The 15,659-nt window shown below is 38.2% G+C and overlaps 1 protein-coding gene across 1 annotated transcript in view; it reads right to left on the reverse strand.

Annotated features, from left to right (window-relative positions):
* LOC126175644 (phosphoinositide 3-kinase regulatory subunit 4) overlaps positions 1-14,762 on the reverse strand; it is a 189,732-nt gene extending 174,970 nt beyond the window's left edge. The window contains exons 1-2 of the mRNA XM_049922534.1: positions 14,538-14,762; positions 9,982-10,162 (exon numbers count right to left, since the gene is read on the reverse strand). Of these exons, the coding sequence (XP_049778491.1) occupies positions 9,982-10,162; positions 14,538-14,629 (273 nt within the window). The 5' untranslated portion in view covers positions 14,630-14,762. The remainder of the gene's footprint in view (positions 1-9,981; positions 10,163-14,537) is intronic.
* Between the last annotated feature and the right edge of the window lie 897 nt (positions 14,763-15,659).

Below are 15,659 nucleotides of genomic sequence, written 5' to 3' on the forward strand. Positions count from 1 at the left end.
AAAGCACTCTGGAGCAACAGGTAGAAGAGATGATAGACCGAAAAGTTGCCGCGAGAGAAATGTCCTAGAACCTATCTCCTGTTTTATCTTCTGAGAGCTTAGTAATACCAAGAGAGGTATGGATGAACTGTGGGAAGAATTCAAACTTATTCAGGACAAAATAGATAATAGGGTGACTTCTCCTAAAGTAGTATTGTTTCGTGAGGTAATGACCGATTAACAATGGGGAGCCAATTCTGGATTATCCAGGCAATTCCCTAAGTTTAAGCCAGACAGAGAAGTACATGCTACCCATTTTTTGAAAAGGTTCAACTAAGCCTTGTCCAAGAACTGGGAGGATTCGAAAAAGATTGAATTTGCTGTGGGGGTATCTATTAGGGGAAGCCTCAGAGTAGGTTACAATAAACATTGAGAACTTTTCCTCTTGGAGAGATTTTCAAAAGAAATTTAAAGAGAAGTTTTGGTCAGCAAGTGCCCAGGAAAAATTAACATCAGACTTGTGGGACGCGAAGTATTACAATAATACGTGGGGTACAACGAGAAAGTATTTCAACTGGCATTTAACATGGGCAAAGTACTTAGATAAGCCAATGGAAGTAGAGGGTTAGTTTGAATTTTAATAAGACGATTACCCATTTACACAAGGAAAGATATATTATGTAGTGGGTGGAAAACAGTAGAAGAGTTGTCCTTTGTGGACGCACTGGATGCCTCAAATAAAGACCGCAACGAGAACGTACATCAAAGCAAAAATCAGAATTACTAAAGGAATAGTAATAATAATTTAAAAAAAACATGAGGCCAACTTAGCTAGAGTACACCAGTGCAATAGAAATAATGGTAACGATAATTATCAGAAGAAGCATCTACCTTCGAATTTAGGTCCAGTAACTTCACAGGAATTTGTGCCAAGTAATAAAAGAGCACAAAGTGGTAACGTCGTACCCCGATTTGGTAACCAACCAGTGATTACTAATAATGAGGAAAACATAGTGCCATCTGGATCCAGGACCAGGGTCCAGGTCGTAGGGATACACTAGGAGGCCTAGTTCATAATAAGTATGTCAATTTCATGCACAAAATACCTACAAACAAATTGTTGTTACTGAAAGAACCAAGTTTGACTACCAATAATCCTCAACCAATAATAGCACAAACCGTGGAGACTTCTGAAGTTAACATACTTATAGATTCAATGAGTGAGGTGTCACTCATTTCTATCACGTTCTTTGGCACATTACGGACTAGGTTACCTATAGGTATGGAAGAGTTTAAACGTACGGAAGGACCTGGCATAATTTTTGCAATTAACTTTATGACAGTAGAATATCCACACACCAGGGTACAAGAAATGGCTCTAAGGATAACAGAAAACATCCATCATGATCCCTATTTTACAGAAATGTTTTCTATGTGTATCAGGAATTCGTTACCTCTCAATCAAGCAGGAAAGTGGAAAATTATAGGGCATAATTTTTTTGGAGAGACAGTATAACATCTCAACGTTGGAGCATATGCATTCCGAACTTGTTGTTGTTGTTGTTGTTGTTGTTGTTGTTGTCTTCAGTCCTGAGACTGGTTTGATGCAGCTCTCCATGCTACTCTATCCTGTGCAATCTTCCTCATCTCCCAGTACCTACTACAAGCTACATCCTTCTGAATATGCTTAGTATATTCATCTCTTGGTCTCCCTCTGCGACTTTTACCCTCCATGCTGCCCTCCAATACTAAATTGGTGATCCCTTGATGCCTCAGAACATGTCCTACCAACCGATCCCTCCTTCTAGTCAAGTTGTGCCACAAACTTCTCTTCTCCCCAATCCTATTCAATACCTCCTCATTAGTTATGTGATCTACCCATCTAATCTTTAGCATTCTTCTGTAGCACCACATTTCGAAAGCTTCTATTCTCTTCTTGTCCAAACTATTTATTGTCCATGTTTCACTTCCATACATGGCTACACTCCATACAAATACTTTCTGAAATGACTTCCTGACAATTAATCTATACTCGATGTTAACAAATTTCTCTTCTTCAGAAACGCTTTCCTTGCCATTGGCACTCTACATTTTATATCCTGTCTACTTCGACGATCATCAGTTATTTTGCTCCCCAAATAGCAAAACTCTTTTACTACTTTAAGTGTCTCATTTCCTAATCTAATTCCCTCAGCATCACCCGACTTAAATTTGACCACATTCCATTATCCTCATTTTGCTTTTGTTGATGTTCATCTTATATCTCCTTTCAAGACACTATTCCGAAGTTAATGGAAGACGAAATTGTGTGGTATGTTCATACAGGATATGGACACTTTGGGATAAAAAGTTTATAGCTCATATGAATAAGTTCTATTATTTTAAGAAGCTAGGACATAATGTAGCATCTTTAATTAGGACCTGTGAAACCTGTCAGAAGGTGAAAAACAGTAACTCTCATGTTAAGTACAAAATGTATCCAATTATTCCTAAGTCGTTACACGACCTTACAGCAGCAGATTTTTTTTGGTCCAATTCCTAAAGGAGAGGGAGGAGTGACATAGATTTTGGTTATCACAGAGTGCTGGTCAAAGTATGTTAAGTTATATCCTATCAAAAGTGCAAATACACAGACGGTTAAACACCGTTTGCAACAGTACTTTCTGGAGGTAGGAGAACCAAAACGATTTCTCACAGATAATGGACCACAACTTGTCAGTAACGAATTTAAAGAGTTTCTAGCTTGGGAAGATATTCGTCAAGTATTAATATCCCTCTATAACCCATCCTCGAATCCACGTGAAAGAGTTATGAAAGAAAGTGGGAAATTATGCCGCACCTACTGCCATGAGAAGCATACTTTACGGGCGATGAAAATTAAAGACTTTGAGCTTATTTTAAATGAATTACCACATTTATCAACTGGATTAACACCTTTAGAAGTAACAGGCAAACTTTTGTAGAAGAACCTCTGATTAAATGTTTTAATTGGCCCGAACAGCCTACTGTGGATTACGATCTTAATCAGGAAATAGTTTCCAGAAATTTAGTTGAAAAGGCACAACAAAGAGTGAGTAAACACAATGAGAATGCGGGTTAACCTCAGTACAAGGTCGATGCCCTAGTTCTGGTAAAACATCTTCAGAGCTCTGCCCCGAAGACAGAGAAAGTTTTTTCAGAAATATGAAGGACCTTACCAAATACAAACAGTAATACATCCCAAAGCCTTATTCTTAGTAGATCCTACAACTGGATCAGAGAAGGGAAAATACAATGTAAAAGACATAAAGTTGTATATCCCCCAGCGACGTTAACGTTCGGTGTTAACAGGCAGAGTGACAACCGTTGAATCCCAAGTTGTTTTCAGTGTTTCTTCTGTAATAAAATTTTCCTGCAGTGAATTCCCTCAACTTCTTACACTCCCCCCTACTTCTTACACTATTCTATCATCCCCTGCTTACAGTTTAATAGAATAACATACCAGCGAGGAATTGTTGTTACGTCGCCCAAAACTGCTCCTGGTAGGTGACTGCATCATCCTCGGTTGTTAGAGAGTTGTGCCCGCTAGGAGTGTGACTGCATCATCCTCAGTTGTTAGAGAGTCGTGCCCACTAGGTGTTTGACTGCGTCATCCTTGGTTGTTAGAGAGTTGTGCCCGCTAGGATTTTGACTGTGTCATCTTCTGTTGTTAGAGAGTTGTGCCCACTAGAAATTTTGATTACATTGTCCTCGCTTATTCCAGGGGTGTCCCTACCTGTCCCCATGACTTGTCCTGTCTTATCCCAACTTATTCTGACTTGCTACGCGGTGACATGACATGGGAACTGGTGCGCACATTACCCCTGAGGTAAGATAGACTAAATCTGCCTAGCCAGCCAGTCTCTCTCACTCTCCACATATAGTTAAGTTTCTTTTTTTTTTCCTGAATTAGTCTTTGTAAGTAATCACTTCACCAGTTTCTGACAATCTAGACAGAAGTCTGGGTAAAGTCAATGTCATTAAATCTATTAATATGAATGATACCAAAAAATGGTTTTCTTGAAAGCTGCCTGGTAGTCTTCATCCTAAGTAACCATACCTGGCACGTAACTTTTGAAATAATTTCCAAATTCGTGATAATACCATTCTCACACTGAATGTAAGATAATCGAGTTAAAGTCATTGAAGTATTATTTTCCTAGTAAACTGAATGGAATATTATATTTGTGGAAAATATAACATTGTGTGACTAGTTAAATGAATGTGATAATGGAATATATATAATTTTATACTTGGTACAAAATATTTTATACCTTTTATGAGAAGTGACGTAGAGGGGAGGGTTTGTATCGATTCTGAAAGGGGGTGGGTATTGTAGGTAAAAGCATGATTTACACTAGCAGATAAATCATGAAAAACACAAAACACACATCACACCTTTCAAACAACCCTCATAAACAAGTGTGACTGATTCTTCACCATTTGCCGTTTCCATAGGGTTTCTAAGATTTTCTTCGGGGACCTCAAAGGTGAAGGTGGGAATGGCCGTTCTGTAAGAGACGATTTAACACCATACCTCCTCCTGCTCCTCACTCAAGTACCGGCAAGGTAGGGGTCCAGGGGAAAGGGGGTAGGAAGGGTTTCCTGTCTTTGGGACTGTCTTCTTTCTCTTCGTCGATCTTAGCAACCACATCTATTTTTTTTCCTTTCTTACTTCTAGTTTGAGAACCTATCTGTTTCTCCCTCTTTCCATATTCATCTATTCTGTCACAGAAGTCCTTCCTAGTTTGCGTGGTTTCCAATAACCTACAACTTATCTTCAGATAAGAAGGCCGAAGAATCAGGCTGCACAAACACACATCAGCATACACACAAAGATACACAGGTACACAAACAATGAAACTAATGACTAGAAACTTGTCAAAAGGTGAGAACAGTCAAGTGTTATAGGGGGAAGGTATGTGTACATTGGGAAATATGCACACATTGTTGTTTATTGTGACGGTTCTACACTGCACGTATATATAGGAAAATATATATACAGGGTGGTCCATTGATCGTGACCTGGCCAAATATCTCACGAAATAAGCGTCAAACGAAAAAACTACAAAGAACGAAACTTGTCTAGCTTGAAGGGGGAAACCAGATGGTGCTATGGTTGGCCCACTAGATGGCGCTGCCATAGGTCAAACAGATATCAACTGCAGTTTTTTAAAAATAGGAACTCCCATTTTTAATTACACATCCATGTAGTACGTAAAGAGATATGAATGTTTTAGTTGGACCACTTTTTTTGCTTTGTGATAGAGGGCGCTGTAATAGTTAAGTTTTTTTTTTTTTTCCTGAATTAGTTTTTGTAAGTAATCACTTCACCAGTTTCTGTGCAAATCTGTGGACAGAAGTCTGGGTAAAGTCACAATTTTAGATGAACAGTCGGCTCACAATTTTAGATGAACAGTTGGTAACAGGTTGGTTTTTTAAATTAAAATACAGAACATAGGTACGTTTGAACATTTTATTTCAGTTGTTCCAATGTGATACATGTAACTTTGTGAACTTGTCATTTCTTAGAACCAATCCACCGTTTCAACCACATGTGAGCTATGTGCCGGACATCCATCATGTTGGAAGTACATCGCCATTCTGTCATGCAGTGAAAAACCTTGTAGTAAAATCGGTAGAACATTACGTAGGAAATCAGCATACATTGCACCATTTAGATTTCCATCAATAAAATGGGGGCCAGTTATCCTTCCTCCCATAATGTCGCACCATACATTAACCCGCAAAGGTCGCTGATATTCCACTTGTCGCAGTCATCGTGGATTTTCCATTGCCCAATAGTGCATATTATGCCAGCTTATGTTACCGCTGTTGAATGACACTTCGTCGCTAAATAGAACGCGTGCAAAAAATCTGTCATCGTCCAAAGTCGTCGCCATGCAATTCCTGGTGCATAGAAATATGATACAGGTGCAATCAATGTTGATGTAGCATTCCCAACGCTGATGTTTTTGAGATTCCTGATTCTCGTGCAATTTGTCTGCTACTGATGTGCAGATTAGCCGCGACAGCAGCTAAAACACCTACTTGGGCATCATCATTTGTTGCAGGTCGTGGTTGACATTTCACATGGGGCTGAACACTTCCTGCTTCCTTAAATAACGTAACTATCCGGCGAACGGTCTGGACACTTGGAAGATGTCATCCGGGATACCGAGCAGCATACATAGCACATGCCCGTTGGGCATTTTGATCACAATAGCCATACATCAACACGATATCGACCTTTTCCGCAATTGGTAAATGGTCCATTTTAACATGGGTAATGTATCATGAAGCAAATACCGTCCGCACTGGCAGAATGTTACGTCACACCACGTACTTATAGGTTTGTGACTACTACAGTGCCATCTATCACAAAGCCAAAAAAGTGGTCCAACTAATACATTCATATTTCTGTATGTACTACACGAATATGTAATAAAAAATGGGGGTCCCTATTTAAAAAAAACACAGTTGATATCCGTTTGACCTATGGCAGCGCCATCTAACGGGCCAACCACAGCGCCATCTGGTTTCCCCCTTCAACCCAACCCACGGTTGCTACATCAGGAAAGAGGGAAGGAGAGGGAAAGATGAAAGGACGTGTGTGTGTGTGTGTGTGTGTGTGTGTGTGTGTGTGTGTGCGTGTGTGCGCGAGTGTATACCTGTCCCTTTTTCCCCCTAAGGTAAGTATTTCCACTCCCGGGATTGGAATGACTCCTTACCCTCTCCCTTAAAACCCACATCCTTCACATACACAGACACAAGCAGACATTTTTGATGTAGGTTTGAACCATTGCCCCCCTGAATGCAAGTCCAGTGCGTTAACCAACGTGCCACCTCGCACAGTTAATCACAGGGGATGTCTCCTGTAAGTACTGTATAAAACACTAAAAATAAAAATAAAACTTCAGTCAAGAGTCCCATAAACCAGTCTGCTTGTGTCTGTGTATGTGCGGATGGAGATATATGTGTGTGTGTGTGTGTGTGTGTGTGTGTGTGTGTGTGTGTGTGTGTGTGTGTGTGTGCGCGCGCGCGAGTGTATACCTGTCCTTTTTTCCCCCTAAGGTAAGTCTTTCCGCTCCCGGGGTTGGAATGACTCCTTACCCTCTCCCTTTCCTTAAAACCCACATCCTTTCATCTTTCCCCCTCCTTCCCTCTTTCCTGATGAAGCAACCGTTGGTTGCGAAAGCTTGAATATATACACACACACACACACACACACACACACCTACGAGAGGCATTTGAAAAGTCGGTGCAAAGTCTGAGAGATGGCACCACCGGAGCATATTAAGGTCACATTTAGTTAGTAGCATCTTTGGAAAGAACACACACCAAGTTTCAGCCATATTGGTCTATTTCTTTGTGTTTGGCATTCATGTGAATCAAGAAAGTCAAGTGATTGTCAAAAAATGGATGAAAAAGAATTTCGTGTGGTGATTAAACATTACTTAATGAAAGGCAAAATGCCTAAGGAGACTAAAGAGAAGCTTGATAAACATTACGGGGACTCTGCAGCTTCGATTAGAACAGTTTACAAGTGGTTTCAAAATTTTCAGAGTGGCCATATGGGCACAAGTGATGCTAAACGTCCTGGATGCCCTGTGGAGGTTACCACTCCAGAAATCATTGATAAAATCAATGATAGGGTGATGGATGACAGAAGAGTTAAGGTGCGTGAGATTGATAGTGCTGTGGACATCTCGAATGAATGGGTACATAATATTTTGCATAAACATTTGGAGGTAAGAAAGCTATCTGCAAGATGGGTTCCGCAATTGCTCACACTTGACCAAAAACGGAATCGTGTGAAGTGTTGGAAGGATTTGTAGCTGTTCAGGAAGAATCCGCAAGACTTAAAGTGTCGTTTCATCACTGTGGATGAAAGATGGGTACATTACTATGCTACTGAGACCATAGAACAACCTAAACAATGGGTTACCAAGGGAGAATCTGCACCAAAAAAGGCGAAGACCATTCCTTCGGCCAGAAAGGATTGGCAACTGTCTTTTGGGATTTGCAAGGGATAATCCTCATTGACTATCTGGAAAAGGGTAAAACTATTACAGGTGCATATTATTCATCGTTATTGGACCATTTGAAAACTGAGCTGCAAAAAAAATGCCGGTGATTGGACCACAAAAAAGCCCTTTTCCATCACAATGCACCAGCAACACACCTCAGCAGTTGTGGTTCCAACATTAATGGAACCATGATTCCAACTCATTTCACATCCCCCCCCTATTCTCCAGACTTGGCTCCCTTGGACTGCTATTTGTTCCCCAATTTGAAGAAATGGCTGGCAGGACAAATGCTTTATTCAAACGAGGTGGTGATTGCAGCAGCTAATAGCTATTTTACAGACTTGGACAATTCCTATTATTTGGAAGGGATCAACAAATTGGAACAGCATTGGACAAAGTGTGTAAGTCTAAAAGGAGACAATGTCGAAAAATAAAAAAGGTGTACCCCAAACACGTAAGTAGCTCTTATTTTTTAATGGACTTTTCAAACGCCCCTCGTATATGGTAGTGGCTACACAAAGAATAAGTAACTTCAATCACACAGATAAAAATTGCCCACTACATCATCTGACATCAGTTTTGCCAAATCATGTGCTACAAAGACCACAAAAATCATTAGATCATTGAAAAGTAATGACTCTTCTTAATATGATGATATTTGAACAAAAGTACTAAAATCTCATACTAAGTTGGAAGTTACCTTTGTTACCTTTGTAAGCAGTCAGTGAGTACATATGTATTTCCTGAAAGACAGAAGTGTGCAATAGTAAAATCCATTTGTGAAAGTGGCCATAAGCAAGTAATCCTGCATTCTCAAAAACTGTTGAGAAGGCAGTTTATAACATAATAATGAAGCATCTTTTTGAAAATAACTATTTCACAGCAGCTCAAGTTGGTTTCCATAAAGGCTTATTTACTGATAAAGCAATATATGATGTCACAAACATGGTTTTGGTAGAACTAAACAAGAAAAATTATCCTTTGTCATTTCCTATGGTCTCGCCAAAGCCTTTGATTGTGTAAATAATAAAAATGAAAACGAAAATGATATGATCTTATAGGCATTCCTATTACAGGAATAGAGGCAACAACATAAAACATATGGTCGCATCAGAGTCAACATTAAATATCGTATACTGCAAGGTTTGGGGCTTGGCCTGCTCCTTTTCTGGACCGGCAATATTTGAGTATGCTTCAATAATTGTGATGCTTGCTGATAGCACTAGCATACTGATGAAAGGACCCAAATATACCCACATGGCCACCTAAGTACAGATGATAAAGGAACAGCCTTACAACAGATTAACAGCAAACAGTTTAAGACTTAATCTTACAAAGATTCATATTATTCATTTCAAATAAATCAAAATTACTTTCAGGCACCAGAAATAGAGACCAACATGCACATTCTGCATGAGGTTGCATGTGTGAAGTATCTAAGTATCCAGCTGGATAATAAACTGAGGTGGCACCAGCTTGTGGATAAATTAACCAAAAAGCTCAGCTCTGCCTCTTTCACACTTACAAATACTTCTAATTTTGTTAACCTGCTGACAGAATTGCTAGCATACTTTCATTCAACACTGCCCTATGCTGCAATCTTCTGGAGTAATAATACAGCTACGACCAAGAAAATATTTATTCTACACAAGCTTGTATTAAAATCTCTGTGTGGAGTTGATAAACAAGCATCGTCCAGAAACTTCTTCAGGAACATAGGGATTCTTATTCTTATATCCCAATGCAAGTACTGCCTAATGATAGTAGTGGTTAATAACGAGTGATTCTAGGCAGTAGTAAAAACAGCTTCCACACAGGCTACTCATCCTTACCTATGGTTTGGAATGATGCCACTTATATAGCAATTTAAGGGTTTTAGTTTCACATAATTTCTACTTTATAACATAGTTCTACTCAAAAGAAGAGTGCAGGGTACACTCAAATATCTACTTACCACAGCTTTCTGAAAAGGTATGCAGTTAACAGCACCTTGTAGCTGGTTTCGAATATCTTCAACTCTGTCTTTATATTGTTGTAGTGGCAGCGTAGGGTCATGAATGGCAAATACTTTCACAACAATCAATCCTTCTTGAGATTTTGCTCGAGCTACTTTGAAGAATCGAGTACTTCCCAAACTGTAACAGTGAACAGAGATTGCTATCAACAAAATGTTTTTAAAGTAACAAACTTTTTTAATTAAAAAAGAAATAAAATAATTTCAGGTTAGTTTTTTGGGAAAAAAACCAGGTGATTAATGGTTAAAACCTCATCATAAGCATGAGCATGTAACATCTGCAGCAAGTCTACATCCATAAATGTATTTTATCTGAGTATCAATTAAAGGCACTCTACCTCACAAACCATGAGAGCACTAAATTAATAATCTGGAACATCTCTGTTTTCTTTCATACACATGAGTCTTATTACCCGCCTCCATGGCCGAGGTCGCTAACGCATGCTTGTGCGGTGGCACTCGACCCAGGAGGAAGCTGGTTTCAATCTTGGTGGTGGAAAAAATTTTCTCTCCCAGTATTTGGCTAGCAAGGGGAGTGGAGGTAATGGTGTGAAAGTTCCTGACCACCAGACTTTGTGCCAATGTCCTGGTTTAAATACCAAACCTCTCCACATTGTCTCACGAAGTGAGGGCATGTGACACTGTTGATGGTGATCCATCCAACGGATGGGGACAATAAGCTTGGAAGCCCCTTCGGCACTAATCGCAAGAAGAAACCTGTGTCAGCACCAGGTTTCACCCTCTCCCGTCTCTCATCATCATCACCACCACCATAATACAACACAAACACTACACTACACTACACATACGCACAATACATACATGTAGTATTACAAATATCCTAATGGACCATGTATAAACAAAAAAACATTAGTCTATTGTCACTACCAATTATAATCAATATTTTTACCACTTGAAGTAAAATCGCAACCACACAATTTAAAAATTTATTGTACTGACTAGTCTATTGATACCCAACATTACAACGTCTGAACTTTTTGAGTACTTTTACTCCTACTTTGCAGATCTTTCAAGAACAAAAGTACACAAATAATTATTGGATCAAGTGCTCAATACTAGGTATTGGCTTTGCATTTTAATGATATTGTGGCAAGCAGTGTCATATATGGGTGGAATATTTGAAATCTCCCATTTGAGAAGAGGATATTTTGAACTAGATGTGTTGCTTGAGATAGGGTTTTCTTGTGGTAAATTTTGATGTTATAAAACTACTTAGTATGTCAATTTGTAAAATACTGTAGAGTGTGTTGCTTATCTGATGGGTGAACAGTTAAGTTTAACAGCCATATGTTGACAGAGGAGATGCATGCCGAACACCATACTTTCCCTTGAAAGTTGATTTGCAGATTGATTTGATGTATGTATGTTATAATAAATGAAATAAAATTATTTTTGTGTACACTCTGCTGCTTCATCATGGGTTCTGGAAGGAGCTATATAACCTAGGCAAAGATATTCAGTTCCCATCTAAAATAAAGCAAGAAAAGAGGAATCCCTACTAAGAAAAATAAAAACATACTTCATCAGCAAACCCACGAATTATCTATTATCCAAATTCAAGAATTGAAAATATCTGCAACCTGCAGTGCTCCTTGTAGAGTTACATGATAAGGGCCTAGTGAACAATGTGAGCTGTCAGTGTACTTTTTGGAATATGACATCAAATGTTGTGTAGGTGGTATCTGGGATGTTTCTGTTTGTATGTTTCATTTTGGGTATCAGTCATGTGTTTTGTTTATACTGTCTGGTTCAGTTTTTGTGGGTAGTGGCAATTAGTGGTCTAGAGGAACAAAATTTTGGACTGTGTTCTGTATCAGACCCTCGTACGCCTTTCATATTTTTGCTAAGGCTGCAATGAAAGACTGAAATGTATATCCTGAGACCTAGGTTAGTTTGGATGGTGATAGTTTGCATGTGAATTGTAGGAGCCAACAAATTTGTCATTATCCTCTCTCTTTTTTTTACACTGCACATACCATAACTACATTTATTTCCCTGATAGAAACAGTATTTTCCCACTGTGGTCTGATATTTTCAAGTTTCTATTATATTTCAAGAAGTGAATAATCTAATTCCACACCCAAAACACCCTATTCTGATGGAGTTCCAACTAAACTGGAATACTGCCCCCACCCAAACCTTGGCTGTTGTGACAAACTAATATTTAGTATGCACTTTATCATATGTAACACACTCTTCATCACAAAAACTAAAACTGCGAAGTAAATTTCGAAAGCATTCTCTAAGTAACCGACAAGTCTCCAGTGAATATTTTTACACATATATATATCATAGATAAACAACGAAAAATGCAAAGGCTACCTAACTGTTACTGAAGTTGCTGTTAATTTCTCAGTTTTTGTTTTGCTAATATTTTAATGGTGTTAGTGACAAATCCACTGGCCATTTCATATCTCCACTGTTTGAATGATGTCACCAGTATATTGGCAGAGTATTCCCTAACTAGCAGCAGAACATTTTAATCATGCCTTTGTATTCACAAATGTAAGAATCTATTTTCTTTCAAAAATACAATCCCAATCAATTAGGTCAAAATGATGAGTTACCAATGTAACAAAAACTACAGTTATTTAAAACAACTGAGCTGAGGGAGAATCAAATTTTTTCCTTCATAGCAGCAGATATCTTCCTAAATTGCTGTGCTAAATTTAACTGACAGGTGCAAAGATTGTATTTAAACAGTATAGTGACAGGGTATTGTTAATGAAATTATGTAGCCTACAGATTAAGTTTCTGTGATTTTCCTGTCTTTTATTAGTGTTTATCTCAAGCTGATTCATATCCCTAGGGTTCTTCTTCTTCAGGTGATCTACAGAATGTAATGAATGACTGCAAGATTGGAAACTATCTGTTCCTACAGATACATCTAAATACTTAAAAGCTTTGCAACTGTAAAAATTTATGCTTATGACTGAAATCATAAAAGATGAACATACATTTATTTTTAAAAAGCTTCATATAGGGAACAGGAAAGGGGGCCATGTCAACCATAGCCTGTGCATATCAAAGAACATTGTACAATAAGAACCAACTGAATGAGGCATGCAGTTTGTATGGCACTGACCTCACATTTGGGAGGATGGTGCTTGCTCTGGCTCACGCATACAAGCCTCAATCCTCTTTACAGGTATTGATTTTTCCTAATCTTTGTTTCATTAGAATAACTATGAACTGCTACAAAATAATCAAGTGAACCTAAGTATCCATGCAGGCAATAGGAAGAAACTGCCAAGTGAAAAACTTTCAGTCAGGTTTGAAAATCCATGCATTGTCACTAATTATATAAAAATCCCACTGAAGATAATTTAAAATGTCTGTTGTAGAGTGGCACACACATTCTTTAATTTCTTTAATGGTACTTCCAACATGTGACCACAACATAAGGATTGTTGTTTTGTATTCATGGATAGGGCATTTCTGTTTTTTCTTCTTTTTTTTAAACAAAATCATGATCTCAACAATGCACACTATGATTTGGTGTGTATTTCCGGAGAGAAACAAAAGAAAAAGAAAGAATGAATAGAAGAATGTGTGATGGCTCAAGTAAGTGAAAACACTGCTAAAGATTATGTGGGTAACTGTACCTGTGCCTTGAACATAGACTGCCTCAACTGATAATGAAAAGTAAAAAAAGGATAAGATTACCACAGGCTATTACCAAGAACACTGTATCTGACACACTCATTACTGATTCCTTCATTACTTAGCAGTTTTTGCAGTATATCTGACACTCTACACAAAAAATATTTTACCCTTGACATTTATCTTCAAATTTGTGTATTCTTTCTCTATTTGAATTCACCAATAGTGAGAACACTGGTAATAAGTCAGTTGTTCTACCCAGGTGCAGAGAGAGAAAAGAATAGGATTTGATGTCCAGTTAGCAGGTAAGCAAGCAATTCCTGGACGAAATAGCACCTCCATGATCATTTACGAAGGTATGCAAACACATCAAAACTCTCTTGTTGAGCCTCTGAATGATGAAAAATGCATGTGGTTTGTTTGCATCAGCTTCACCTTTCAGATTATTTTAAAAATTAAGTTTAACTAGATTGCTTTTAGAATGTGGGTACTACAGTGGAGTGATTCCCTTACTTAATCTTCAGTGCAGTGATTCATGGCAGAAGCATTTAATTTTAGAAACATACATCTGGAACTGGCTGTAGATACACCTCATAAAATTCGTGCCATTAGCGAGAGTGATGCTGAAATCAAGGAGTGAGCAACTGTCACTGCAATGTATTAATTCTCTAGTAGTTAATTCTTCATCGACAGCCCCAGCGATAACGAGAGTTAAGTGTCATAATGATCGTATTCTTTTAAGAAGCACAGTGAGAAAACTCACTAAATATTTGTTTTGGATAAATAGGCAGCAAATTGGTATTGTTGTTTCTTAATCTCAAAGGGCTATAATCTAATTTTTCACGGTGTTACTTGCAGACGGTGTCACTTACTTCACGTCAAAGTGCAGGTCTGAATGTTCTGTTAAATAATGCTCCACTGGGAAAATCTGTGAGGGCGCTATTCCCACAAGCTGGTTCCCCATTTTAATTTACTGCCCTTCACGTGAAAATGCTTTTTACAATATGTGACATTCACATACAACCTCCTGTCATTAATTTGAAAATAAAAATAAAAACAATCACCCACATACACTACACATGACACACACAGCAGAAGATCTTTGGACTCGTGGACTTGGTCGCTGATCTTGCGCGTGCTACTTTGGGTGTAACATTTCCACAGCGAAGTATAACTGATACGAAAGCGGCAATACCTAAGGTATTTTTACTTACACTGAGCTTCAGTTGGACCCATTCACGTCTACGGGAGTTAATTATTGAACTTTCTGTTGGACAAATTGGGCTACTTCTCCTCTAAAAGATATTGTTACGAGAATTACTTAATACATTAGTTTACGATGTAATTAATATCTTTTCTCTAATACTATAATCTATACACAAAGTAATTTAGAAATATTGTGGACAATTCGACACAGTCCGGAACTATATCCCTCAGGAGAACATTAAACATCTCCATTAATCGAGCGGAATAACTGCTTGCAAGAGAGGTGCACCAAAGCGTTATTGATTTGATCAGTTTGTGAAGCTCTTTCTCTTGAATAAAGCATTCAGATTTTTTGAAACTGTTCTCATTTGTTTGCACATGTACGAGTACATCACATCTAGCGACATATGTCAATAGCCAAGCTCAGTAACTCCAGAGCTGAAGACTACTATAATTTATCTAATTATGTTATAAAAAATATAAGAGAAGAAATAATAATCCCCTTAACAAGGGTAATAAATAAGACATTAAATTAAGATATTTACCCATATTGTTTAAAAATTTCTATTATCACACCTGTGTATAAGAAAGGTGACAAAGATTTACCTGACAATTACCGTCCCCTCTCACTAGTAGCCATAATTTCAAAAATAATAGAGTACTGTCTCCTCCAGCAAATGAGCCAGTATTTTGAATCGAATAAACTGCTATGTTCCACACAGTATGGGTTCAGAAGTAGTCTCTCAATTGTGAAGGCAGCAGAGAGCATTGTCACTAAAGTATACGAC

The sequence above is a fragment of the Schistocerca cancellata genome, chromosome 3, assembly GCF_023864275.1.
Source record: "Schistocerca cancellata isolate TAMUIC-IGC-003103 chromosome 3, iqSchCanc2.1, whole genome shotgun sequence".
In the NCBI taxonomy this organism is placed as follows: domain Eukaryota; kingdom Metazoa; phylum Arthropoda; class Insecta; order Orthoptera; family Acrididae; genus Schistocerca; species Schistocerca cancellata.